Source organism: Vanessa cardui, chromosome 29 (genome assembly GCF_905220365.1).
Source record: "Vanessa cardui chromosome 29, ilVanCard2.1, whole genome shotgun sequence".
In the NCBI taxonomy this organism is placed as follows: domain Eukaryota; kingdom Metazoa; phylum Arthropoda; class Insecta; order Lepidoptera; family Nymphalidae; genus Vanessa; species Vanessa cardui.
In genome coordinates, this window is record NC_061151.1 from 2236706 (window position 1) to 2263941 (window position 27236).

General features: G+C 36.8%; 1 protein-coding gene across 1 annotated transcript; it reads right to left on the reverse strand.

Moving 5' to 3' along the window:
• Nucleotides 1-7046: 7046 nt before the first annotated feature.
• LOC124541941 (CUE domain-containing protein 2) lies at nt 7047-26937 on the reverse strand. Its single transcript, XM_047119879.1, has 8 exons — nt 26842-26937; nt 26529-26700; nt 18016-18147; nt 13410-13491; nt 10295-10415; nt 9490-9653; nt 8500-8629; nt 7047-7854 (listed from the first exon to the last, which is right to left on the reverse strand). The coding sequence occupies exons 2-8, from the start codon at nt 26692-26694 to the stop codon at nt 7792-7794; spliced, it is 858 nt and encodes a 285-aa protein (XP_046975835.1). The 5' UTR covers nt 26695-26700; nt 26842-26937; the 3' UTR covers nt 7047-7791.
• Nucleotides 26938-27236: the final 299 nt, after the last annotated feature.

Below are 27236 nucleotides of genomic sequence, written 5' to 3' on the forward strand. Positions count from 1 at the left end.
GCACAAGGGACATAAGATCCTATTTCCCAATATTGGTGGTGCAGTTTTTAAGAGATGATTAATATTTCTAATGGCGCCAATGTCAATTAAATCAAATTTGCTTGTCCGTCTACTAACATAAAAATAATATAAACATATTATTTTATTGTTAAAAGTCAACTAAAAACAAAACTATCTAGTAATCAAAGCTTAATCATATTGTGTTTAATGTTTTAGAAACATGATTGCTGTTTACGTGTATAGTATGCTAGTTATTTTGTCTTCGTAAGATACATATTACTACAAGTAATGGCTTATAGTACGACACAAATTAGATGTAGCATCGGCAAAATTCGTAAAACCGATCACATCCGACTTAAGTACGGTATCCCTAATTATCAATATATATTTCTTATGTGAATACGATCTCTACACAAACGTAATAACTTGTAATATCATATGACCCAATATATTTGTTAATTCGACACGTCGATTTACATGCACTCGCTTTCTCGGGTTGAGCTGATGCGAGAATCTATAGCGACGAATAGCTTCGAATGGCGCGATAGGGAGCTATTTCTATTGGTTGTGTAAATCGGCAGTAATCGGTTTTACGAATTTTGCCGATGCTACATCTAAGTTGTGTCGTACTATATTTTATTTAAGTTGAGCAAGCTACTACATACAGCTCCTGTTTGATTCTTTCAGGTAATTTTTTTTTTTGTTTTTGTAGATCTTAAGTATTTAGAATTCCTGTTAATTTTATGTAGCTTTTTTATACATATTAATAATCTGTCGGTACATTATGTATATGGATATATATTAGTAAATAATAGTAATTAACAATTATTGCTTTGGATGTGTTAATTGATGTAATTTTTTTTATGTTTTCAGCTAATATTGTACCAGTGGCAATGGAAAGCAAGGCTGTCGTCTTATAAGCTGTTATTTTTAATCTGTATTTGTTAAGTGTAGAAAAAAATAATATTCTTGTTTAGTAATCTGTGACGTTTTACTTATAGTGGAAGTTTCAGGAAGTTTCGATTCGATATTTAAATATGTTTAGTGTTTGCAGCCGTTTTCGTTATACAGGTATGAAGATTAGGGATGTTATGGAGTTTAACGTAACGGTTATAGTTCGAAATCTGCTATAAGTCGGTTCTCAGAGGGTGGGGGGGTTGTCAAACTTGGCATTTACCCCGGGTGGTTTTTAGGGGGTGCCAAATTCTCCAGTGTTAAGTTATATTATTTCTGGTCTATGTCACAAATTAAAATTATTTCTTAGTCAAAATATTATTATGAGTATTAAATTGCAAATGGTCATTAACAATACTTTTAGAACCAGAAGTAGGAAGTAGGTTAACCTCTAAAACAATTATATTTAATTTAAAACAACAATCAATCGACCACAAAAGAAAAACATTTAGTCTACAACACAAATAACCATCAATAATCACATTACACCGTAATAATTATATTCGCGATCTCAATGTGTCAACTGCGATTCTCCCGCCTTTTTTTTAAAGGGAAGTTGTGTGACTTGACGCAGATGTTGCTTGTTTATTCCAACAATACTACTCATTGGTAGAGAGTGTGGTTTGTCCTGCTTTGCCTCTGTCAAGCGGGGTACCGGCCTCGAGGCGTACCTCCTTGCCCGGGTATGTCCTTAACGGCAGCCTACAGCTGCCGTTTCAATGTATTTTGGCCCAATGGGCCAGGATCCCATGGGCCCAGTGGTGTGTCCATATTCATTGGTAATACTAACTGAAAAGGTTTTCTGAAACACTGATGGGAGGGGGCAACAACAGCAGCCTGTAAATTCCCATTGCTGGGCTAAAGGCCACATCTCCCTTTGAGGAGAAGGCTTGGAACATATTTCACCACGCTGTTCCAATGCGGGTTGGTGGAATACACATGTGGCAGAATTTTGATGAAATTAGACACATGTAGGTTTCCTCACGATGTTTTCCTTCACCGCTGAGCACGAGATGAATTATAAAGACAAATTAAGCACATGAATCAGCGGTGCTTGCCTGGGTTTGAACCCATCATCGGTTAAGATGCAAGCGTTCTCACCAATGGGCCATCTCGACTCGATGATGGGAGGGGGCGCCACTATTAAACTATTTCCCCGGTACGAAAAAATCGTAGATTCAAGACTGATCCATGATAAAGATCTTGTGATTTTTATCATCATCATCTTCAGCCCATATTAGTCCACTGCTGGACATAGGTCTCTTCAAATATACGCTAATGTGGTCTTTGTTCAGCTACTCGCATCCAGATCCTGCCGTCTTGCTTATATCGTCAATGATGTGATCTTTATAGAACAGATATATACATAATAACCGCAGATACTGACTAGAATTATTATAAAATTTTATAGATAGCTTGTCAGGCAACGCAGTAGCTAATATATAGAACAGCTTCGGAGAATCAACTTGTTGAGCTGAGATGGCCCAGTGGTTAGAACGCGTGCATCTTAACCGATGATTGCGGTTTCAAATCCAGGCAAGCGCCACTATATATATGTGCTTAATTTGTGTTTATAATCTCGTGCTCGGCGGTGAAGGAAAACATCGTGAGGAAACCTGCATGTGTCTAATTTCATCGAAATTCTGCCACATGTGCATTAACCAACCCGCATTGGAACAGCGTGGTGGAATATGTTTCAAACCCTCTCCTTAATGGAAGAGAAGGCCTTATCTCAGCAGTGGGAAATGTACAGGCTGTTACTTTACTTTTACTTTAAGCTACTTGTATAAATATATTAGTTACAATGATTTAATATGTTTGCAATGTATAAAATCAAATATTATTCAAGAAGCATCTATGAACTGTCGAAACTATATTAAGTGAAGATATCACCGGTTCTGAATGTAGATTCTACCGAAAGGAACTGGCAAGAAACTTAATAATTTAGAACACATGCTTTGATCAGACGAGATGAATGCTAAACTGCCCAGGTAGTGAGTTTTACAATATAGTGTCTTAAGTTATTTATGTAAATATATTTATTCGTACTGTTGAAATTTGGTGTTTTATTATATAATCTCTTGTATCTTAATGTTGTTAAGTTGTTCTTTATTTTCAATATATTAGATCACATACATTATTTTTATAATATGTAACGATTCGATATTGAAAAGAGCGCTCAATATATTATCTAATGATCGAAATATATAACATTTAAATTATCATGGTTATTTTTATTACTACAAGTATTTAAAACGGAGTTAAATATAGACATACAGACAGTTTAGTGAACAAGATGTATTCGTAGATCATGTCGAAATATCGAGCTCTACCAATTAAAAACCTAGTAAATTTTGACGACCTCCGTGGTGACGACAGAGTCGAGATGGCCCAGTGCACAAATTTCATAGAAATTCTGCCACATGTGCATTCCACCAACCCGCATTGGAACAGCGTGGTGGAATATGTTCCAAACCTTCTCCTTAAAGGGAGAGGAGGCCTTTAGCCCAGCAGTGGGAAATGTACAGGCTGCTGTTCTTGTGGTGACGACCTTTGTGGTCGAGTAGTGTGTACACCGGTTTTCATGGGTACGCCACTCCGAGGTCCTGGGTTCCTTTTCCGGTCGAGTCGATGTAGATTACCATTAGTTTTCTATGTCGTCTTGGGTCTGGGTTTTTGTGGTTTCGTTACTCTTGATTTTCCATAACACAAGTGATTAGGTACTTACATTGGGATCTGAATAATGAGTGTGATGTTGTCCAATATTTATTTATTTCTTACATCAACACTACATAAGATTATTTAAACTCGAAACTTAATGGAATCATCTTTTGTCAGATATGTTAGAATAAAACATTTGACTGTAAGGGAAGTTCACATTTTTGTGTTTTGTGTAATGTTTCATATATCCTCATTTAGGCGGGAAATTAACCCGCGAAAACATTTAAAATAAAAAAAGCTAAACGTCACCTGGCTGTCAGAATTAGAACATTCACCTTCTTCTTTCCTGAATAAGAGTGAATGAATGGTAATAACAAGGGTTGGAAATAATACAAGTTTTAGGGGTATTTAACGATATATTGATATAGTATTGTTGTTCACATCAGACTGGATATGATATCAAAGCGCGCTCCTCGCATAACTACACTTACAATCACATAAATATTAATCAATAATAATTAATAAAAGTAAAAATTAATAGTCCATTAAAAAAAAGTAGATCATAAATGCGGCGGTTCAATTTTAACGGTTTCAAATTCATCTGTGATTTTGATGCCAGATTTTTTTCAACTGGCAACACTGGAAAATTTTAGTAGACATTTTAATACCAACGGTAAAAACTTTGCATTAATTCAATAAAAAAAAATGTCAAGATAAAATTAAAGATTTTTAAACTCCACCGATTAATTATCATCAGTGTTGCCCTCCCTTTACTTAGATGTCAAAATAGCTGTTAACTTTAGACTTTATTGCCTTGTTAATAAGGTTTATATTGCACACATACTTTTGACATTCTAAGGATGATTGCGGTTTACACGTGCTAAAAAATCAGATCAAATAATTTTCAAAAATCGAATTCAATAAATGTCACAACAGCCAAGATGGCGGACACGAACATCAATAAACTCCGACAGTGAATTAAATATCAACTCTTTATATAATCGATATTATTTATAACTCGTTCTAAACGAATACGAGTATATCTTTAAATTTTTAATAATGGCAATAGTGTAAATGCTTTTTTAATTTACTAGCGCGTTTGGCATTTTCAATTTTAAGCACCAATGTTGGCCTTTTTTTCGAGTTATTTTGAACGAAAAGTTTGGAAAAATTAATGTACCTCTGTTGTTTGAAACTCAAAAATACACTTAACTTTATTACATATTGAGTTAAAATGGACGTTTGTAAATTTGAAATATATTGCATATACAAGTATATATAAGTGGTCACCATCAGCCATAGACAATTAAGCTGTAAAAAATATTAACTATTCCTTACATCGTCAATGTGCTACCTACCTTGGGAACTAATATGTTATGACCCTTGTGCCTGTAGTTACACTGGCTCAGTCACCCTTCAAACGGGAACACAACAATACTGAGTACTGTTGTTTGGCGGTAGAATAACTGATGAGTGGATGGTACCTACCCAGATGGGCTTGCACAAAGCCCTACCAAGTAAATATATATATGTATAACATAACACACGACTCAAATACATTATATACGGAATTGTCTAAATTTAGAACTTTATTATTAATAAAATTTTACTATAGTATAATACATTTAGTGATAGTGATGTATAAGTTTTAAATATACGATATTATTCATTTAATTTATAAAATACTCTCAAAATTCGTTTTGATAAAGTCACTAATAATAACAATGCATTTATTATTTATCTGTATTTAATTTCGAGTCAAAATCGATTAATATTTTTAATCTGTAGTTATAATAAATTAATTGATTAAGTCTGTTGTTAGAGTCTTATACTTTTAGCTTAGATATCCTATTAGCCTGATAAACAAGACAACTAACTGCAAACAATTTTCAATTCAAATATAGACTGGCAAGTGACGCCATTCGATGGTTAGTGGTCACCATCGTCCATAGACACTGACAAGAAATACACACCATCACTTTCATAGGCAATGCAACTGACATATGTCACCTACCCTATACAGAGTATCATGATTATCGATCAGCATATTAACAGCGTCAAAACAAAAACTGTGTAAAATAAAACGTCCATATTTGTACGGTAACAGATTATAAAACAAACAACAGAGGCGTCACAGATTATAAACGAAACGTCACTCAGCCGTGCCGAGAAAAATATAGATAAAATAAATAATAATACTATATCTCATTGCATGAGATCACCCAATACAGGATCAGTCTATTCGAAAAAGTCTAGAATTTTATACATAAAGATAAATGTTAGTGATTTTGTAGAACCGAAAACTTTTTTTTTTATATATAAAATTGACATGTGCGTGGTTTCAATATTTTTTTACATCTTAAAAAGTAATTAATGTACTTACGAAATATATCCGAAAACGACACAAAGAAACGAATATACGAAAATAAATACGCATATACATAGTAGTGATCTATATATAATATAGACCAACTAACGTTGAGCCAGATTTGATAAAAAATGCTTCAAAAATAATTAAAAAAACAACAAATACCAATCAGAATAAAAACAGGTATATATAGATATTTGTATATATGTCACCGTAAAATTGTAAATACTGTTAGATTATAATCTATCTCGAGATTGTAAACTGTCGAAAGATTGTGAACCGTATACTGCTTACAATTTAACGCATTAGTTTTCGTTAGATTCCAATCTATCGAAGTAAATTTTAGTTGAATTATAAAACCCTAATCTAATCGAAATTTTATGAACTATCGAAATTGTGTATGTTTTATGGACAGTAGATGATAATCTTATGGCATTCACAATTTCACAATGACATACATATATATGTTTATATTTATAATATAAAAAATCACCAACAAATATCGCTATCTAAAACGTTTTGATCACAGCTCAGCGCGCCGTCGTCGCGTTATAATAACAAACAATACTCAATAATAGAATAAGATATAAAAAACCTAAAATTAAATAATAAAAACCGCTTAAAGGGTTATCTAAATTTAAGATCAATGGCATCAGAATCACAGATGTATTTAAAAACGATAAAACTATATTAATCACATTAATAATAAAATTATAATATTTTTTTAAAATCACAGTTATCAGACAGGTTGTACTTAAAACTAAACGGAATAAGAGATGACGCTCGACGCTCGCACGTCTCGCCGCGGCTTTATACCGCTGTGACGTCACGGCAACGCGTTCAAACGTCCCGCTGTCTACGGCTTTACACCGCTGTGACGTCACGGCGACGCGTTCGAGCGCTCCGCTGACTACGGATTTATACCGCTGTGACGTCACAACGACGCGTTCGAGCGCTACGGGTTTCAACCGCTGTGACGTCACGGCGACGCGTTCGAGCGCTTCGCTTTCTACGGCTTTATACCGCTGTGACGTCACGGCGATGCGTCCGAGCATTTCGCTGTCTACGGCTTTATGCCGCTGTGACGTCACGGCGACGCGTCCGAACGTTCCGCTGACTGCGGCTTTATAACGCTGTGACGTCACGGCGACGCGTCCGAGCGTCCCGCTGACTACGTCACAATTCGTAGACGAACACTCGCTTCCTATGACATCCGATACATCACCGACTCGCCCACCGATTCGAACATCACCTAAAGTATAACCCACACAAGATGCCATAGTTCCGCTCGTGTAAATAATACTGAACAGCTGCCTTATAGAGAGCTTAAAAGTAACGATAAATACGCGAACTACATACGAAATAAACTGACTAATGGAACGCACAGAGAACGTGCGCCGAATCAAATCATTAAAATAATCAGTACATGAAAAAGCGGTCAAAATAATCGCCAAGTAAACAAAGAGCGAATCACGCGCGTTAACTACACTAACACTACCACGACAAAACGCGCACCGTCCCGCCGACGACACGCGCACATCGAGACAAACTCGCACACATTGAAACGCACACACGCGCGTCTGAGGACGCACTACAATACAATCATCATCGACGTATGAAAAATCGATATCGCGTTCGATAATCGATTCATACGAGTATGAAGTGTATGCAAGTCTGTCGCTTATATCGTTCGGTCTGCGCGTGTCATGCGCGGCCGGGCACGCGGGGAGCACGGGGGGGACACGGAGGGGGGCGGGGGGAGCGGTACGCGAGTCCGCTTTTTCACCGTACTGACGTGGTTTTAATGGTTAAGGGCAATGCTGTTTCTTCGGTTTCTTTAAGTTTTCCTCGTCAACACCGGATTTCGGCACCTGAGAGACGAATTTATATATTATATATTGTCCATACTGATAATTAGTTATAGTAGAAACACTAAAAAGCCTTAATATTGGCATATTCCACGAGACTTCCAAACAGCTCTGCTATGTAATGCAAAAAAAAAACAGAGATCGTTTTGATTTCGACCAATCACGTTATGTTGTTTCAAGGTCAAAGTTGTTTGTTATCTTTACTCCTCATGCCATTGGAATAAACATGAAAATAACAAAAAATATATAAATGTACAATAACAGTGAGAGGTGAATTAAAAGAAAAATATAAACGAACACGATAATAAAGAATAAGTTGTTTTACGATCCAATTACTCTACATACTTTTAATAAATTAATGTAACAATTTGTATGTATAATGTTGTCTTAAATTTTCGCGATTATTACACATTTAAATAAAACTTAATTAAAATTATAACGGATGAATCGCGTATATTAATTATTTTTAAAACCTACTTTGCATTGTTCGTGGTCTACCCGTGACCACGAACACTGCAAAGTGCTCGAAACGTCGGGATGTTTTAAAAATAATTTTATAGTTATAATTAGTTTTATTTAAATTTGTATGTATGTTGTATGTACGTATGAGGTGTGTTTTGGGGGTTGGATCCAGCACAGCACTCCTACCTCAGTGTACCGCTCGCCCTTGAGGGAGACGATCTTGTTGTCGCGGTAGCGGACCAGCTTCTTCGGTTCGATTTTCGGAGCGAGCGGCTTATGCTCCTTGTTTTCAGAGTTCTTGTCGACATATGAATATCTGCAAAACAAAAAACGACTTCAGTCGCACAATTCTTATCAAAACTTTAACTTTCCATGGTCGAGTGGTGTGTACACCGATTTTCATAGGTACGCCACTCTGGGCTCGATTCCCGGCCGAGTCGATGTAGATTACCATTAGTTTTCTATGTTGTCTTGGGTCTGGGTGTTTGTGGTACCGTCGTTACTTCTGATTTCCATAACACATCAGATACTTACATTGGGATCAGAGTAATGTATGTGATGATGATGATGTTGTCTCATTTAGATGTGAAGAACAGTAATAAAATCAAAAATCAATCAATCAAAATCAAAGTATACTTTATTCAAGTGGGCTTTTACAAGCACTTTTGAATCGTCATTTAACAATTAAGTGAAGCTATCACCGGTTCGGAAAGTAGATTCTACCGAGAAGAACCGGCAAGAAACTCAGTAGTTACTCTTTTTCAACATTTAAAAAATACAGTCATGTTAGTTAATTTTTAAGTTAATACAATTATTAAATTAATATATCCTGCCTGGAAGTCAACAGGTATTAATTCCAATTCCATTTGTTTCTATAATTCATCTCGTACTCAGCGGTGAAGGAAAACATCGTGAGGAAACCTGCATGTGACAAATTTCATAGAAATTCTGCCACATGTGTATTCCACCAACCCGCATTGGAACAGCGTGGTGGAATATGTTCCAAACCTTCTCCTCAAAGGGAGAGGAGGCCTTTAGCCCAGCAGTGGGAATTTACAGGCTATTGTTGTTGTTGTTGTTGTTGTTTAGGGATAGCTATGTGTGGTCGAAATGGTAAGGATGAAAAATGGATTCATCATCGGCGCGGGGTGGGAGGTGCGGGGCGGGGTCACTGACCTGGCAATGATGCGGCTTTTGATCTCGCGGTCATCGCAGAGCGGAGTGCGAGCGGCGGCGTGCAGCGCAGCGGCTGACAGAGCCTGGCCATGTTCGCGACGATGCAGAAGAGTGGCGGCGGCACGCTCAGGGTCGCCGCAAGCGATGGACACGCAGTGCTTTATCTGCAGACACGAGACTCAAAATTTACCCTTGGAATAACCCTAAATTAGTGCACGATACCAGCCCAAACAAGCATCTTCGCGGTAAGAAAATACTTTGCGAGTATAACATTCATTTCATGATACTATCAAAGACATTTTCTGTCCAAGCTTATCACACACTTAAATGATAGAGGTATCGAAGAATACAATGGAAAAAGATAGAAAACCTACCATTAATAAGACAAAAAAATCCAAAACAGACTAAACATAAAGAAATTGTACAACGGCCCCTGATTTTGAAGAGGTGGAATAACTATGACACATTGAAAACAAATATTTTGAAATTCATTTTAAAATTTGCTCTTACTAATCTGAAATAATCAAGATGGGAAAAGATGCTAAGAAATACCAAAGAAGGTCCAAAAAGTCAAAACTTTACCACTATTTGCTTTTTGTTGATTATTGTTCTCTCTGTTTGGTTAACACTGATCTTCCGATTCATCTATATTTTTTTAAACAGGTAGGCAAACTTGTGTATTGTTTTTCTGATATACGTTTATGTAAACTCTTTTCTAGCCTAAACTGGGGCAGATAGCCAGTAAGTAGTAACAATAAAAGTAAAACAGATTTTTGCGTTAAAAATATATCTAAAAAGTGCTTACCTCCATAGCACAAGTGTTTGGGAACATCTCGTGCAAAGCGCGGCACTGCTCGGCGTACTCCTCTACGTCGAGGAACAAACGACGCTCGTTGGTCTCCGAGCTCTCGGAGTTGGAGTGAGAGCTGTAAACAAAAGGTAAGAATTTAAAACCCGCATTGGAGCAACGTCGTGGAATATGCTCCAAACCTTTTCAAAGGGAGAGGTCTTAGCCCAGTGGGAAATTGTCAGGCTTTTGTTGTTGTTGTTTGTTGAATCTTAACTGAAGAATTAGGGTACAAGTACAGACAAACAATTTATATTGATTTCGTGACGGACAACATCGTGAGAAAATTTGCAGCAATCTGTGTATTAACTAATCCAATTTGGAGCACTAAGGTAACATAAGATCCTAAATTACCCCTAAAAATCAAGACAAAGCTTTGTCCAGATTTGGGACATTTGCAGGTTTCTGTTTTACAAACATTCCCTTATTTTCTTTCAATAATCCGTAGAGTTAGTACAAATTGTTGATAAGACGTAATCTGAAGGTTAGGATCAATAATGCGACCCTGACTCCATGATATTTCTATATTTAGACACCATAACGCAAACATATGCATTTTATCTGATCTACGTTTAAGTTAGACATTTTACTCAAACGTTTGAAATATTTTTCACACTATTATTACTGTTATTTAATACGCGAGATTACAATGCCTTGTTAATGAGACTCGTGAACAAGACATTCGTAGATAATGTCAAATTATCGAGCTCCACCAAACATGGTAAATATCCCGTATTAACTGTAATAACAAAAATAACCATGTTAATTTAAGATCTTAAATTTTTTTCAGACTTCCTGTGTTGTCAAATCAAGATGTTTAACCAGAGTGGGTTACTGTTATTGACTCACTTAAAGATGTTATATAGGTGGATCACTCAATTTTCAAAGGGAAACAACAAAACAATACATCGAGTAAGTTGATATCTCAGGGGAAGTTAAAGGCATATTTTAATTTCTGATGTCTGCACAAAGCTTATGCTCTTCTTAATAAAAACTGTATGTCAGGCTCAGAAAGGCTCAGAAGCTGTACAATAAATCTAGCTGTATTATGTCAAAGTAGTGCACCCATCATTACAATATAATATGGTTGATATTAGCACCACACAGTGCATGCACTGCAACGCACGTTGTTTTACTAATTAATCAATTTATTTAATAACCTCAGCCTTTTAAATACATCCTAAGGGCCCAGTCTGAAATGAAGCACATTATTGGTGGGATTCGTTATTTTATAGATGATAAAAAAGCATAGAGTTAATACGTGATGACTTCCAAGCAGGATATATTAATTTAAATAATTGTATTAACTAAGATGACTTCATATTTTGTAAATGTTAAAAAAGAGTAACTACTGAGTTTCTTGCCGGTTCTTCTCAGTAGAATCTACTTTCCGAACCGGTGGTAGCTTCACTGTGAATTGTAAAATGACGATTCAAAAGTGCTTGTAAAAGCTTACTTGAATAAAGTTTATTTTGACTTAATTTTATTTGAACGTCAAAATTTTCCAAAAAAATAAATCAGAAATAAGTTATTAATCCTAAATCTAATCTAAAAGAGTTGATCTTAAGATCATCCATACAAATATAGTATAGTATTTTATATTTGCTGAATGTTCTGCTGTATTTTCATCCAACATATGTTCCAGAAACATTCTTAAAAACTCGTCAAATATTGAGCAAGCAACAAGCTAGCCTGTGAAATTTTAATGCACGTTACGTTTAGCGCAGATCTTGTGACGCTCGAATAGCTTATGTTTCGCAGTCTGAATAACTCTCTTAATGATGAAAAGCTGGCACCAAAAATGCTCCTACACTTGCCAAGAGATCACAGAAATTAAACGTGGAAATCATAATTCGTTTTACTAGAATAACAACAAGAGGTTATATCTGGCTTTATGGAGATTAATATTGGATCAAAATACGCTCTATTGAGGAAGGGTTTTGCAAGCCCTTTTGAATGGTCGTTTTACAAAACGATATAAAACTTTACAGCCGGTTAGAGGAATTAACATACCATGAACAATCTTCACGAAACTAAATAGTTAACATATGAAGACACGCTAAATTATCAGCGTGCATTAGTTCAAGTATTGCTAATGTATGTAATTTATTAAACGTAAATGCAGAGGGAAAAAAAAACTAAAAATTCGTAACATTCATTATTGAGTCGAGACACGTAAAATATACTTTATTCAAATACTCATTTACAAGTATTTCTGAATCGTCATTTTACAGAAATGTATGAAAATTTGAACATAAAACAACTATGGGTTCTGAATGTAAACTTGACCAAGAAGAACCGCCCAGTCACTCAGTACTCCATTGCAACTCCATATTATCCAAGTAGCGTTTTCACGAGCTATTTAATTATGGAATTTTTAATTTGATATTTTTCAGTAAATATCTAATAGAATTTAAAAAAAATACTTTTACTGTGTTCTTATTAACCTACCTAAACAATATTAAATGAATAAATTTTAAAAACCAGTCGAAAAGCCTATTCTTAGTAACAACCCAGAATCTGAAAGTTAGAAGTGGACCGCTGGTCTTGCACCAGTATTTGCAAACATCGTTTATAATATATCCTGTGCCGTTGACCATGAGCGAAATCGGTCAGGACGAGATCATTATTAATAAAAGACAATTGTGATAGACAGCTCTGCTAATTTATTATTACTACTTTTTAAGTTACTAAAATGAACTGGACTACGAAGAAATGCTAAATAGAGTCGAGATGGCCCAGTGGTTAGAACGCGTGCATCTTAACCGATGACTGCGGTTTCAAACCCAGGCAAGCACCGCTGATTCATGTGCTTAATTTGTCTTTATAATTCATCTCGTGCTCAGCGGTGAAGGAAAACATCGTAAGGAAACCTGCATGTGACAAATTTCATAGAAATTCTGCCACATGTGTATTCCACCAACCCGCACTGGAACGTGGTGGAATATGTTCCGAACCTTCTTCTCAAAGGGAGAGGAGGCCTTTAGCCCAGCAGTGGGAATTTACAGACTGTTGTTGCTAAATGGAGGTCGTTCGGATGATGATATCACGTTCCCTTATAAAATGTACTCACCGGCTCGTCTTCGTGACCGGGGGCAGCATTTCGCTCAGGCTCTGCAAGTTCAGGCTTATCTTGTCACTGCCAGATGATTCGTCTGTTGTATGAAAAGGAAAAAAGATGAAAATGTAAAATCTGTAACATCTTCCAAACATACTTCGGAAGCAACTAATAGTTACGTGGCGATTAGGGGTATTGACCGCCACGCAATCCCACGTGATAGTGGGGAGGACCTCGGGAAATATCATATGGTATCATGTAGTATGACATAGGGTTCCAGTAGTCACTCTTAAGACCATACACAACGACTAAATCCGTGGATTTAATTGGATTCTTTTACGAAATTTAAAAGCTCCTATTCAATATTACTTTAATGTTCAATTATCTGGCAGTAATTTTAAACTTAATTCTTAGAAGTCTTTAAAAATATATATTTTTTATGGTATAGGTTGGCGGACGAGCATATAGGCCACCTGACGGTAAGTGGTCACCATCACCCATAGACAATGACGCTGTAAGAAATATGAACTATTCCTTACATCGTCAATGTGCCACCAACCTTAGGAATTAAGGTGTTATGTCCCTTGTGCCTGTAGTTACAATGGCTCACTCACCCTTCAAACCGGAACACAACAATACTAAGTACTGTTATTTGGCGGTAGAATAACTGATGAGTGGGTGGTACCTACCCAGACGGGCTTGCGCAAAGCCCTACCATCAAGTACAAATTAAGCACAAATTAATTTATTTACATTGAAAATGCGCTTCGAGAAAAACCTCACAACTTCTCACCAAGATTAGAGGATTGGTCTAAAAATCGCGTCGTGTAATAAATAGATGGCTACTTTACAAGATGTAATACGTGCATGTGGGCAGGGAAATGAGGTAAATAACGGTAAGTGGTCCCCACTACCCTACCCCTACCCCTGAAGAACTAATCACTCATCAGACTAATAATGCGCCAAGAATCTTGGTATTCAGCTACTTACATTGGAGTAATGTATGTGATGTTGTCTCATATTTATTATTAAAATAGCTTTGAAATTTCACATGCTTTTAATTTAGACTATTTTCGTGACAATCGTAAAAAAGGCATTATTTTATATCAATAGTATCTACCCGTCACAGCTTCGCACAAGTGCAATGCTGCAAATCACATTGAAAACATCTAAAATTGTCAGCGTTTCTTTACTTATTGTCCATGTATTATATAGAAAAACCTTCCTCTCGAATCAATCTATCTATCAAAAAAATCCGCATCAAAATCCGTTGCGTAATTTCAAAGATCAAAGCATACATCAGACAGGTGGCGATAAGCGGCTTTGTTTTATACTATGTTAAGAACATTATAAATTTTGTGTGGGCGCATTGGATCTACCGTCATGGGACATTTCTACAATCAAACAGCAATGCTCAGTATTGTAGTGTTCCGGTTTGAAGGGCGAATGAGCCAGTGTAAATACAGCCACAAGGGACATCAAAACTTAGTTCCCAAGGCTGACAACGCACTGGCAATGTTAGGTATGATGAATATATGTCACAACACTAATGTCAATACATCCATGTGTATCATAAATATATATATATGTCTATGGATCTATCATCTATACATATAATAAAATTGGAGTGACTATTTGTACCATTAAAATAGCCCTTTATTGCTCCATGTATATTTTTTTACAATTTTTGTCGGTCCGTCTGTTTGTTCCGGCCAATCTCTTGAACAGTTGGACAAATTTTGACGGAACTTTCACTGGCTTATATGCCAGTGATATAATAGGGAATAGCTTGGGCTACAGTAATATTTCTTTTTGTTAAATTCAAACGCGTCAAGGTCGCAGGCACAGCTAGTGAAAATATATATTTGTTCATACAGTGAGATCACCTCCCGGTATTATCCGGGGCTCGGTCTAGTGCGCAAATGCAGTATCGATTTGTTTTCAATCGAGGCTATTGTGATAGTCATCTTTCATATTTTATATCGCTATCCTGCTCTATTTTCCACACGTGTCCTGTCATTTTAAATCCATTCCATAAATCATGTAAACATCACATGACATTTCGGAATTCATTTAAAAAAAGAACACAGTACAAGACAACGTTTTTTTTTAATTTTAATTTTCGAACACTTTTAAAGCTATATAAACATGTTACTTAATAAATTTTAGTACTAGTTATTATCCCAATTGAAGAAGGACATATAACATATATAACATTTAATATAAACGTTAAAAAAATAATTTTACTTAAAAAACTCCGGTAATATCATTCATTTGATTCAAAATACTGACCAATGATATCGCACCATTCAAAGTCAACGTGTCATAATAATCAAATTTTAAAAAAGGAATAACAATGAATACTCAATAAAAAAATAAGAAAACTCAAAAGGCCTAACCACAAAGCCTTTGAAAGAAAACAAACTTTATAAAAAAACCAATGAGGTTTTTGTTTATTATATATTTTTAAATACCTAAATAACATATTAATTAAATAATTTGAGTCAAAGGATTTGATTTCGTAAACCAAACATAGTAAATTACTAATAAATTGTAATTGTTTTCCAATAAATCAGCTGCGTATATTTGATTTAAACAATAAGCTGTGTTCAAAACACAATATTTATTTTTAATTATAAAATGATCATTTATAGCAGTAATTTATAAAGTCCCGTCAAAATCGGTCCATCGTTCTAGAGTTTAGCCGGAACAAACTTCCACGCAGGATATATTAATTTAAATAATTGTATTAACTAACATGACTTTATATTTTTTAAATGCTGAAAAGAGTAACTACTGATTTTCTTGCCGGTTCCTCGATAGAATCTATTTTACGAACCGGTGGTAGCTTCACTTAATTGTAAAATGACGATTCAAAGGGCTTGTAAAATCCTACTTGAATAAAGTTTATTTTGATTTGAAAAAAAAAATTAAACCAGAACACTTGAACGGATCTGAATGCACCTTCAAACTGGACCCAATGAATATTACTTCGAAAAAATATTTCATTAATAACACCCAAATATTTTGACGTCTCCATATATAAATTACAGAAGGAATACAATGAGGTTTTATATAATGATAAATTACATTCGCTCAAAGCCATTAACAGTGCAAATATAAACTAAGATATCTTAGGGGATCCCTCAAAATCAAAATCAAAATATACTTTATTCAAGTACCTTTAGAGGCACTTTTGAATTATCATTTTATAAACACAGCTAGCTCACTGGCAACACTCGTCTACAATCTATACTAATATTATAAATGTGAAAGTTACTCTGTCTGTCGCTCTTTCACGACCAAGCAAATGAAGCCAATTTGATGGAATTTGGTATGAAACAAACTTGAACTCCAAGAAAGGGCATAGGCTACTTTCTTTGCCAAAAACGCGAGCGAAGCCTTGGGCGACAACTAGTGTACAATACAAAAGTGAAAGCCCTCAGGTGTTACGTCCCTTGTGACTGTAATTACACTGGCTCACTGACCATTCATTCACAACTAGCGACACGGAGTTTTGGAAGACTCGATGAGTGGGCGGTACCGAATGATTACCCAATCAAATTCAGGTATTACTCACAAGAGTAGGTGACCAGATGTTATAGATTATGAAGATTATTTATTTTAGAAAAAACTGTACTATAAGAATAAATCAAATATAGATTAGAAGAAATGACCTAGTTGTTAGAGCGCGTATGTCTTAACCGATGATTGCGGGTTCAAACCCAGGCAATCACCACTGAATTTTAAATTGAATTTTGTAGGAAAACATCGTGAGGAAACCTGTTGTCTAATTTCAAGGAAATTCTGACAATGTGAATTCCTCAATCCAAATTGGAGCAGCATGGTGGCTCCTAACCTTCTCAAAGGTGGAGGAGACCTTAGCCCAGCAGTGTGAAATTTACAGGCTCTTTCTATTATCACTATAATCAAACCTAACCAATAATTAGTTCTCGTTGTTACTTTAATTAGAGTACGCCCAAATCGAAATTCGAGAATGATCTTTATTGAGTTAGGCTATAATCCTGGTGGTAAGTTATCTACACCAGTCATTAACAGGCACTCTAAGAAATATCACCACCCCATTGTCTTCAGATCGTCAACGAGCTGCAATTTTGGGAACTAAAGTGTTTCATTGCATACTATCAATCCACCCCGGCTTTGCACGGAAGTACTGATACTAAATATACTACAGAATTTGTTTATTTACGACATCACATGAGACAGTTCTATAATTATCAGCGTTTCTTTACTGTATTTTCCATGTATTATATACATAAATATTATCATCGAATCACTCTTCCTATTAAAAAAAAAACCGCATCAAAATCCGTTGCGTAATTTTAAAGATGATGACAAACTGTTTTTTATATATATATATATATATATATATATATATATATATATATATATATATATATATATATATATATATATATATATATATATATATATATATATATATATATTTTTTTTTACTGACAACACCAAAATTTAACAATAGCCTATTTACATGTACATATCAAATTTGGAAGGGAAGATCCAAAACACTAGAAATTATAGTAAAAACTTGACAATGAAATGAGGGAGTATACAGCTATATGATTATTAATATTACTTACCGGTATTGGACATAGTGTCCGATTCATCTCTGCGAGACAGCTCAGCCTCCAGCTCCAGGATCCAGGAGCACACGAGTCCGGGATCAATGCTTGCAAACTTCGGGATGTAGGCAGCCATCATTTCAATGAAACCTGGACAATATATGTAGATTTTTGACTATAATATTTCTTATTCAAAAAGGCTCATAGAAGCATTCCCATCTTTTGCTTTTACCAGCTATTTGGAAGGTAGATTATAAAGAGAAGAATCTGCAAGGGACTTAGTAGTTACTCTTTATCACCAATTTGATTACAGAGTATCTCAGTTATGCTTGGTGGTAGGGCTTTGTTCAAGCCCGCCTGGGTAGGTACCACCGACTCATCAGTTGTTCTACCTATAAACAACAGTACGCAGTATTGTTGTGTTCCGCTTTGAAGGGTGAGTGAGCTAGTGTAACTACAGGCACAAGGGAAATAGCATCTTAGTTCCCAAGGTTAGTGGCGCATTAACGATGTAAGGAATAGTTAATATTTCTTACAGCGTCATTGTCTATGGGTGATGTTGACCACTTACCATCAGGTGGCCCATATGCTCGTCCGTCAATCTATTCCAGAAAAAAAAGGTATAAGTAATCTATATCAATATTTTAAATGTGAAAGTATCTCTGTCTGCTTGTTCCTCTTTAACCACCAAACCAATGAACCGAAATCGATTGATATGAAGCAAACTTGAACTGCAAGAAAGGACCTTTTTTCCCTGACACGTGACAACCAAACCCTAAAATGCGAGCCAAGTCGCGGAAAACAACTAGTTTTATAAAATGAAATCAAAAAATACTAAGTCATTGATAATAAAAGAATTAATTTAACATAAGAATTAATAACATTAAATGCTTAAAGATATTCAAATATGAACTAAAACTAGTTACTGTATAAATCTTGACCGCGTGAAATACCGGCAAGAATGCTAGCAGCATTTCACCGTTGAATCGCAATTACGATCCTCTTGGCAAAAAACGAACCAGCCCTCCTGTCACCAGTGGAGGCAATGAGGCGAGGTGTTATACTTTTGATGAAGCTTTTTCCACCACTACTCCAAGGGCCAAGCGTTTCGACAGCAATAAATATCGTATCATTAATATAATCTTCTATTGTATAATATCCCTTATTTATCAATGTGTTTTAATCTCTGTAACTTTTTAATAGGGCAAGTTTATAGACCCTTTCCAAATAAGCTGTATACAAAGAAATACCGTTCACTAGGAAGGATGTATTAGCTTTGTGAAGTCGGAAACTACGTATTAAAAGTCTTTATTATTGGGAATACACATAATACCATTTAATAATAAATGTAAAGCAGATGTAAGCATACCCAATCTATCAAAAAGGTCCCATAGGAATTCTAAATCTCCAAAATTATAAATATACCTGACAGCTCCTTTTATATTTATTGAATGAAATAGCATTTTTAATTTTTTAGCATTACCCAAAGCAAAATACCGAAAGACCTAATACTTAAGCATCTTATTGGACAAACCCGATGATCGTAAAAGTTATAAAATCAAAAGAGGGCAGATCAAGTTCAGATGGGTGGATTTTTTTCACTAGACAGCCTTCAGTATAATTATATCATAACCCTATGACCCAAGCAAGGGTTAAACGGTTACGGCACTCACGGTTAAAGGGGTGAAACTATTTATATTATGTATAGCTGACTTTTGAAAAAGTTCTAGACCAGACAGATTGTTGAAATATAAGTAAATAGAACTTATTACACATCTAGTAATCATTAACTAAGTAGGTGTCGCCCGCGGCTTCGGTCGCGTTTTAGGGGTTTGGTCATATGTTAGGAAAAAAACGTAGCCTTGTCCTTGTCCATGTCCTTCCTTGTAGTTCAAATTTACTCCATACCAAATTTCATCAAATTCGGTTCAGCGGTTTGGTCGTGAAAGAGCCACAAACAGACAGACAGAGTTACTTTCACATTTATAATATTAGTGTACAAGTATAGATTGTTAACGATGCCTTATCGCACGTGATATTGGTGAAATCATATGTGCTTAATCAGTACAAAAATAAAGCTCAAAATAACAACATACTTTGCTTTCGTGGTATTTTAACCTAATTCTTAAACTTTGTGATAACGAAATATATACTATGACCATTAAAAATATTGCAAAACAATCAATTTCGCCATAACCAATAATAATTTACACCCCAAAATACTGACGTCTCGCCTAGAAACATTTTAAATCCACATGCTTAAAATTAAAGTGTAATAAAAGACATTTGTTTTTTTTTTAAATGTAATTATAGGTGCCAAGCCAGTAGAAGGTCCATCGAATGGTGGTCACCGGCATTGACAGATACCTGCAACGAAATGGAGTTTAGACGGACCCTTTAAACTCGATATTTACAAGCTCCCATATTATAGTGCACCAGGAAAACCTCAAAGGGAAGATCATTCCATAATTTACACGTGGATGGAAAGAATGGTCTTGACGCACGAACATTGGCTAAACACCAGGTATCAACGTGGTGTAGATAATATTCACTCCAGCGGCAAAGGGTGTACGATTAGCAAACATCTAAGGTCGTAAACCAACACTTACAAAAACGAACACTAGATACCAATCGCTACTAAAGGGAAAAAATTGTAGCGCACGACAACTAACTATTTAAAAAAAAGTATAAATTGAAAATGTTAGTTTGGTAGTAGTACCAAAGTGGTATATAGTAATCTAGCGCGGTTGAATTATAATTAATTTTATTATTATTTATATACAATTCTAAAAAAGTACCCTAAGTTACTCTTTGTTAAATGAGCTATGTGCCAGTGGAAGTCCCGTCAAAATCGGTCCAGTCGTTCCAAAGATACAAAGATACAAGTCGGAACAAATAAACAGACAGAATTTTTTTTTAAAAAATGACGTTTTGGTATATGTACCGTGTATACAAATGCATTTAGTAAAAGGCGGTTATTTTAATATTTATAGATGATAAAAAAGCGTGGAGTTAATACCTGTTGAGCAGGATATATTAATTTAAAAAATTGTATTAACTAACATGACTTTGTATTTTTTAAATGTTGACAAAGAGTAACTACTGAGTTTCTTGCCGGTTCTTCTCGGTAGAATCTAATTTCCGAACCGATGGTAGCTTCACTTAATTGTAACATGACGATTCAGAAGTGCTTGAAAAAGCCTACTTGAATAAAGTTTAGTTTAGATTTTGACAAACAGACACTCCAATTTTATTATATATTAGATAACATACTTAATTCAACGAAAGTTGCAATCAATTAACTTTAATTTGCAAACAATCCACGCGCATATTCCAAGATTGTAAGGAAAAACCTAAGAAGCTTTACCAGACCCAACCATAACTTATCAAATTTCGAATGGAGCTCGCATAATCAAACCCCACCCATTTATTATATTCTACGTTTTAAAACGGCAATACTCAGAAATGTTTTGATCCCATTTTATAAGCTACAGGCACAAGGGACATCTTAAGTCCCATGCTTTGGTAGCAGATTGACGATGTAAGAGATGGCTGATGTTTCTTACAGCGCCACTGACTTTGGTGGTGGCCACTTACCATCAGCTAGCAATTGCCCAACAGCTGACTAATAAGTAATATACATCCTTTAGCCCCTATATTCCTCCAAACTATAACCAACCTTGGAAAGGAAATCGGACAGGCCATGTGCCTGTAGCTACATTGATCACCTTTCTTATTCCTGGTATATAATTTAAACAAGAACATAACAATACAAACTATTGCCATTTGGTGGTACCTACCCAGACTGACTTTTACTAAACCGTGCCATGTATAGCATAGTGAAGCTAAAACACTCTTTCTCAAAAAGGGGACAATGTCTTAAGCCATTAATAACAGACTTACATATTATTACTGTAATATTTTATAAAACAAAGACATAATTAAACATTCCAATTAAACAAAAAAAATGACATTCAGTTGGAATATTCAATCAATTAATGTGAGGTTTCAATTTTTTTTTTTTTTTTTTTTTATGGAATAGGTGGCAAACGAGCAGGAGGCTCACCTGATGGAAAGTGACTACCACCGCCCATGGACATCTGCAACACCAGGGGGCTTGCAGGTGCGTTGCCGGCCTTTGAGAAAGGAGTAGGCTCTTTTCTTGAAGGTTCCCATGTCGTATCGGTTCGGAAAAACCGCCGGCGACAGCTGGTTCCACAGAGTGGTTGTGCGAGGCAGAAAATGTCTAAGAAATCGCGCTGTTGTGGATTTTCGGACATCAAGATGGTGCGGGTGAAACTTAGAATTTTGACGAGATGTCCGAAGGTGAAATTCAGCAGCCGGGATTAATCCGAACAATTCCTCGGAACATTCCCCGTGAAAAATTCGGTAGAAGATGCAGAGTGATCCAACATCTCTACGCAAAGCCAAAGGATCAAGGAGATCGGAAAGGGCTTGATCGTCGATAATTCGAGCCGCTCTACGTTGGATGCGGTCAAATGGAAGGAGCTGGTATTGGGGAGCACCCGCCCAGAGGTGAGAGCAGTACTCCATGTGAGGCCGAATTTGCGCCTTGTAAAGTTTTAGGCGATGGGCCGACGTGAAGTACTGTCTCGCCTTGCTGAGCACACCGAGCTTCTTTGAAGCCAATTTGGCTTTGCCTTCCAATTGACCGCGGAACTGAACGAGGCTCGAAATATCAACGCCAAGTATTCCGATACTACCTGTAGCGGCTATCGGGATGTTCTCAAATCGTGGAGATACGACAAATGGTGTTTTTTTAGCGGTTAACGCGCAAACTTGCGTCTTTTTGGGGTTGAAATGGACTAAATTTAGCCGGCCCCAGTTCGAGACTTCGTTTAACGAAGACTCGATTTCAGACACAAGTTTGTTCCGGTTTTCTTCGACGTTTTCCCGAGAAATATTAGCGCGGCCGGTGTATAAGGTGTCAACGGTACTGTCGTCTGCATAGCAATGAATGTTCCCGATTTGCAACAAATCATTGATATGCAGAAGAAACAGAGTGGGTGATAGGACGCAGCCTTGTGGAACACCAGCATTGACGAATTTTAAGTCAGAGCATGCACCGTCGACAACGACCTTGATGCTCCGATCTGCCAAAAAGCTGGTAATCCAATTGCATAATTTCCCGGGAAGCCCATAAGAAGGAAGCTTCGAAAGAAGCGCTTTGTGCCATACGCGATCGAAGGCCTTCGCTATGTCCAAGCTGGCTGCTAATGCCTCCCCCTTGCTCTCAACTGCTTCAGCCCACCTGTGAGTAAGGTAAACTAGAAGATCACCGGCTGAGCGACCCCGACGGAAACCGTACTGGCGGTCACTAATCAGCTGATTCTCCTCTAGGTACCGCAGGAGCTGGCAGTTAATAAGGGACTCCATTATCTTGGAGAGCAAGGAGGTGATGGCTATAGGCCTATAATTGGACGGATCTGAGCGGTTGCCTTTTTTAGGGATCGGATGCACCAAAGCAGTCTTCCAGGAGTTCGGGACGACGCCTAATGCGTAGGATTGCCGGAAAAGACGCGTTAAGACCGGTGCCAACTCGGGAGCACATGTCCGTAGCACGATTGGAGGAATGCCATCGGGTCCACTCGACTTGTGAATGTCCAAGGAAAGAAGTGCTTTCCGAACTGCACTTTGCCGAAATTTAACCTCCGGCATCGTCGTATCATATCGCGGGATTGATGGAGGTGACTTTCCTTGGTCATCCAGAGTCGAGTTCGACGCGAAGAGAGACCCTAAAAGATCGGCCTTCTCCTTCGCGGTATGGGCCAATGACTCACCGTCCCTGTGCAAAGACGGAAAAGAAGGCTGACAGAAATTCCCTAGGACAGCCTTAGCGAGAGACCAGAACGCACGTGTTCCTGATGGGAAGCGCACCAGTCTCTCGCCAATTCTGCCAATGTACTTCGACTTCGCCTCAGCTATCACGTTTTTGAAGGACCTGGAGGCAGAGTTATATTCCTTTCTGAATGTGCTGGTGTTTGTATCACGAGACGCCGATGCGTTAGCCCAGTCTTGGTAGCGTTCCCATTTTCGGCGTGAAGCCGTCTTACAGAGGCGACCAAACCAGGGCTGGGACTTGCCACCAATGGGCACCGCAGAATATGGAATGAAAAGTTCCATACCCTGAAGCACCACATCGGCGACAGAGTCAGCAACAACGCTCGGATCATCCATCGAGAAACAAACTCGCCCCCATGGGTAAGATGCAAAGAAGAACCGCATCCCATCCCAATCTGCTGACTTGTAGTGCCACACGCGACGACAGCCCGCGAAACGAGGTCGTGAGTACCGTGCAACTGGCACTGTACTCCGGACGAGACAGTGGTCCGACGAGCCCAGAGGGGGATCGACGACAATCTTATAGCCGTCCGGATGCGAAGTCAGCAGAAGGTCCAACAGGGAAGGTGTATGATCCTCCACGTCCGGTATTCGCGTTGGCGAGGTGACCAGTTGTGTCAAATCATAAGCCAAAGCGAAGTCGAGAACAGATCTACCCGCATGATCAGTGGTGCGTGATCCAAGCCACTCTGTATGATGAGCATTGAAATCGCCCAGAATAATGATCTCTGCGGATGGAGTCTGCTGCAGCACGGAATCTGTAGCCAATTGGACGTGCTCAACCAGTCGGTCGGTTTCGGCATTACCGCTATGGGACCTATAAAGGCACGCGTAGATTCGCGGATGGTCGTCGCAGTCTACGCGCAGCCAGATAATTGATAGGTCCTGCCCTTCAAGGCTGCCGAGGCGTCGAGAGCAGATATCATCTCTGACGTAAACGCACACCCCAGCTCGTGGCACAAAAGTATGCTCCAATTTGTACCCGGGGTAAGAGAGAAAAGACGTATCGGCAGGAGAAGATATCTGGGTCTCGGTAAGAAAGAGCAAGGCCGGCTTCGCCGTCTCAAGGTGAAAGTGAACGGCATTCAAGTTGGAGTTGAGTCCCCTTATGTTGCAGAAGTCCACAGCGAGTGTGGTAGGGGTTGCCTTATGATGCCTGCTCCGCTTGCCCCGAACAGTGGCGAGCGCAAAATTGCCCCCCCCAGAATTCGGAGGGCAGCCTGGGCATCCCTGCTCAGGCGGTGTACGTCCTGAGCATGGATGCCCAGAGAGGGATTCTCCATCGCAGTCGCTGATGGTACCCTCCTGGGGTAATGTCACCAAATTCTGCACAACCATGTTTTGGGGGGGAGAGGGATCGGGCCTCCGGAACTCTCACTTACCGGACGAAACGCGGTAGCATAGCTACCACTTCACGCCGATTTTAAGTGAGAGAGTGGTACTTCCCCGGGCGTGCCGGAAAATATGCAATTATTATAAATATTGGAATAAAAAGTTTTCTTATGATGACTTATATTAATTTACTATTATTTAGTTAATGTGTAAGCAGATTTTTTATCTTTAGATATAATTTATCATTCTTTTTATCTATATCATCTTTCACACAAGCCATCCATCATTTCTTTGGTCGTCCCTACCTCTAAATTCTAGACATTTAGAGTTACACATAGTCGTTGCTTCTGCAAAAGTTGCTATGTGTTTTTTTCATATTTTTCGATTGTTACACCTCTTTAATCATGATTTCCTTACGCACAAACTGTAAAAATAGTTTTGCCATTACTTCTATAATTATATAATTAATTTAAAAGTTTACAAATTTAACTATGCGATATTCATACATCGAAATTACAGCAATAAAAAAATATGAAGAAAACACATAGTGACTTTTGCAGGAGCAATGACAACATATCATTTAATTTGCTACTATCTCAAGTATATTGTTATCTTAGTTCTTAATTAACATCTCTTTATTACTGGCTTTCAATAATGAACACTTTAATATTACTTTAAGTTTCAATACCAGCTCTGTGGATATTAAAAATACCGTGTTACAAATGAATAATTGATAACATAGATTATTCAAGTTCTCGACCAATGAGATTGCATCAATTTAGTGTCAAATATTGTTTATTTATCTTTTCTGTTATTGTGGTTGAAATTGTCTATGGAATTATAACAAAATTATCTTTAATTTCATTAATCTTTGATTTAAAAAAAAAATCTTTATTGACAAACAATGGGAATTGTCAGTTGTATAGGTATTTATTTTGCTATGTTATGAAGTTTTCATCTTCTTTTTTGGATGCATGATCTATCACTTTAACCCATTGGAAGATTAAACATTAATCTGTGTAAGATATGCAATTGAAATAAATTTACTTAATTTAATGTATGATGTTTTTTAATTATAAATATCGGATATATTCGTAGCAATTTCATTAAAAAGTCGAAACAATTTGTTTTTTTAAACCTTGGTTATTTAAAAACAGTATTATTTACTAATATAAAAAGTAAAAGCTACAAAGAGGGAAAGAGCATAGGCTAATTATTTATTCAAGAATTAATTTATCGATTCCAATAAGATTTTATTATTTATTTTTGTTCTGATATATAAACAATAGGTTTTTTTAAGATATATATTGAATGAAATTTTTAGTATTTCTTTTTACCTTCTACGTCGAAGCACGGGTCCTGAGAAGCTGCTTCTAGGATGGAAATCACATAGGCGAGTACTATGTCGTCGATAGCTGATACATCCGCGGATGGGATGTTTTTCTCAATAAACTGAAATAAACTCTCCTTAACATGGCACTCTTGATCAGCTATGGCACTCATTTTGCACTAAAACAACAAATAAAACACTGTAAATTCTCAAATATATTCGCTAAAACACCTATTTCTTTATGATCGTTACGCGTCGATAAACAAAACAAAACGAATATGAAGAACGCAGTATAGCTAATATTAAGGTAATTAGTATACCTCTTCTTCGTCCTTTGCGATATCAAGGAGGTTTATTAATAAATTAATTGATTTTCACTGGTTAAAAGTCAGTAGTACGAAAAGCACTGAAAATCAATACAAATGGTAGCTTTTTTAAATAAACAAGTCTTGTTATTCTGTATTGTAGCAAAGACATAAGCGGTAAAGCCTGATGTGTAAATAATTAGTCGTATAATTCAAAATTTTAACTTGGATTTTTATCCAATTATTATAATATATTTTTAATTGCCAATACAAATTACGAAATAATTAATGTATATAATCAAATCAAACTTTTGTAACATAATTTTTCCGAACGTACTATGTCGATGTCATAATGTGACAGGAACAGTATGGCACAGTGCAGGGACAGTACACATTTGGCGGTCTTTTTT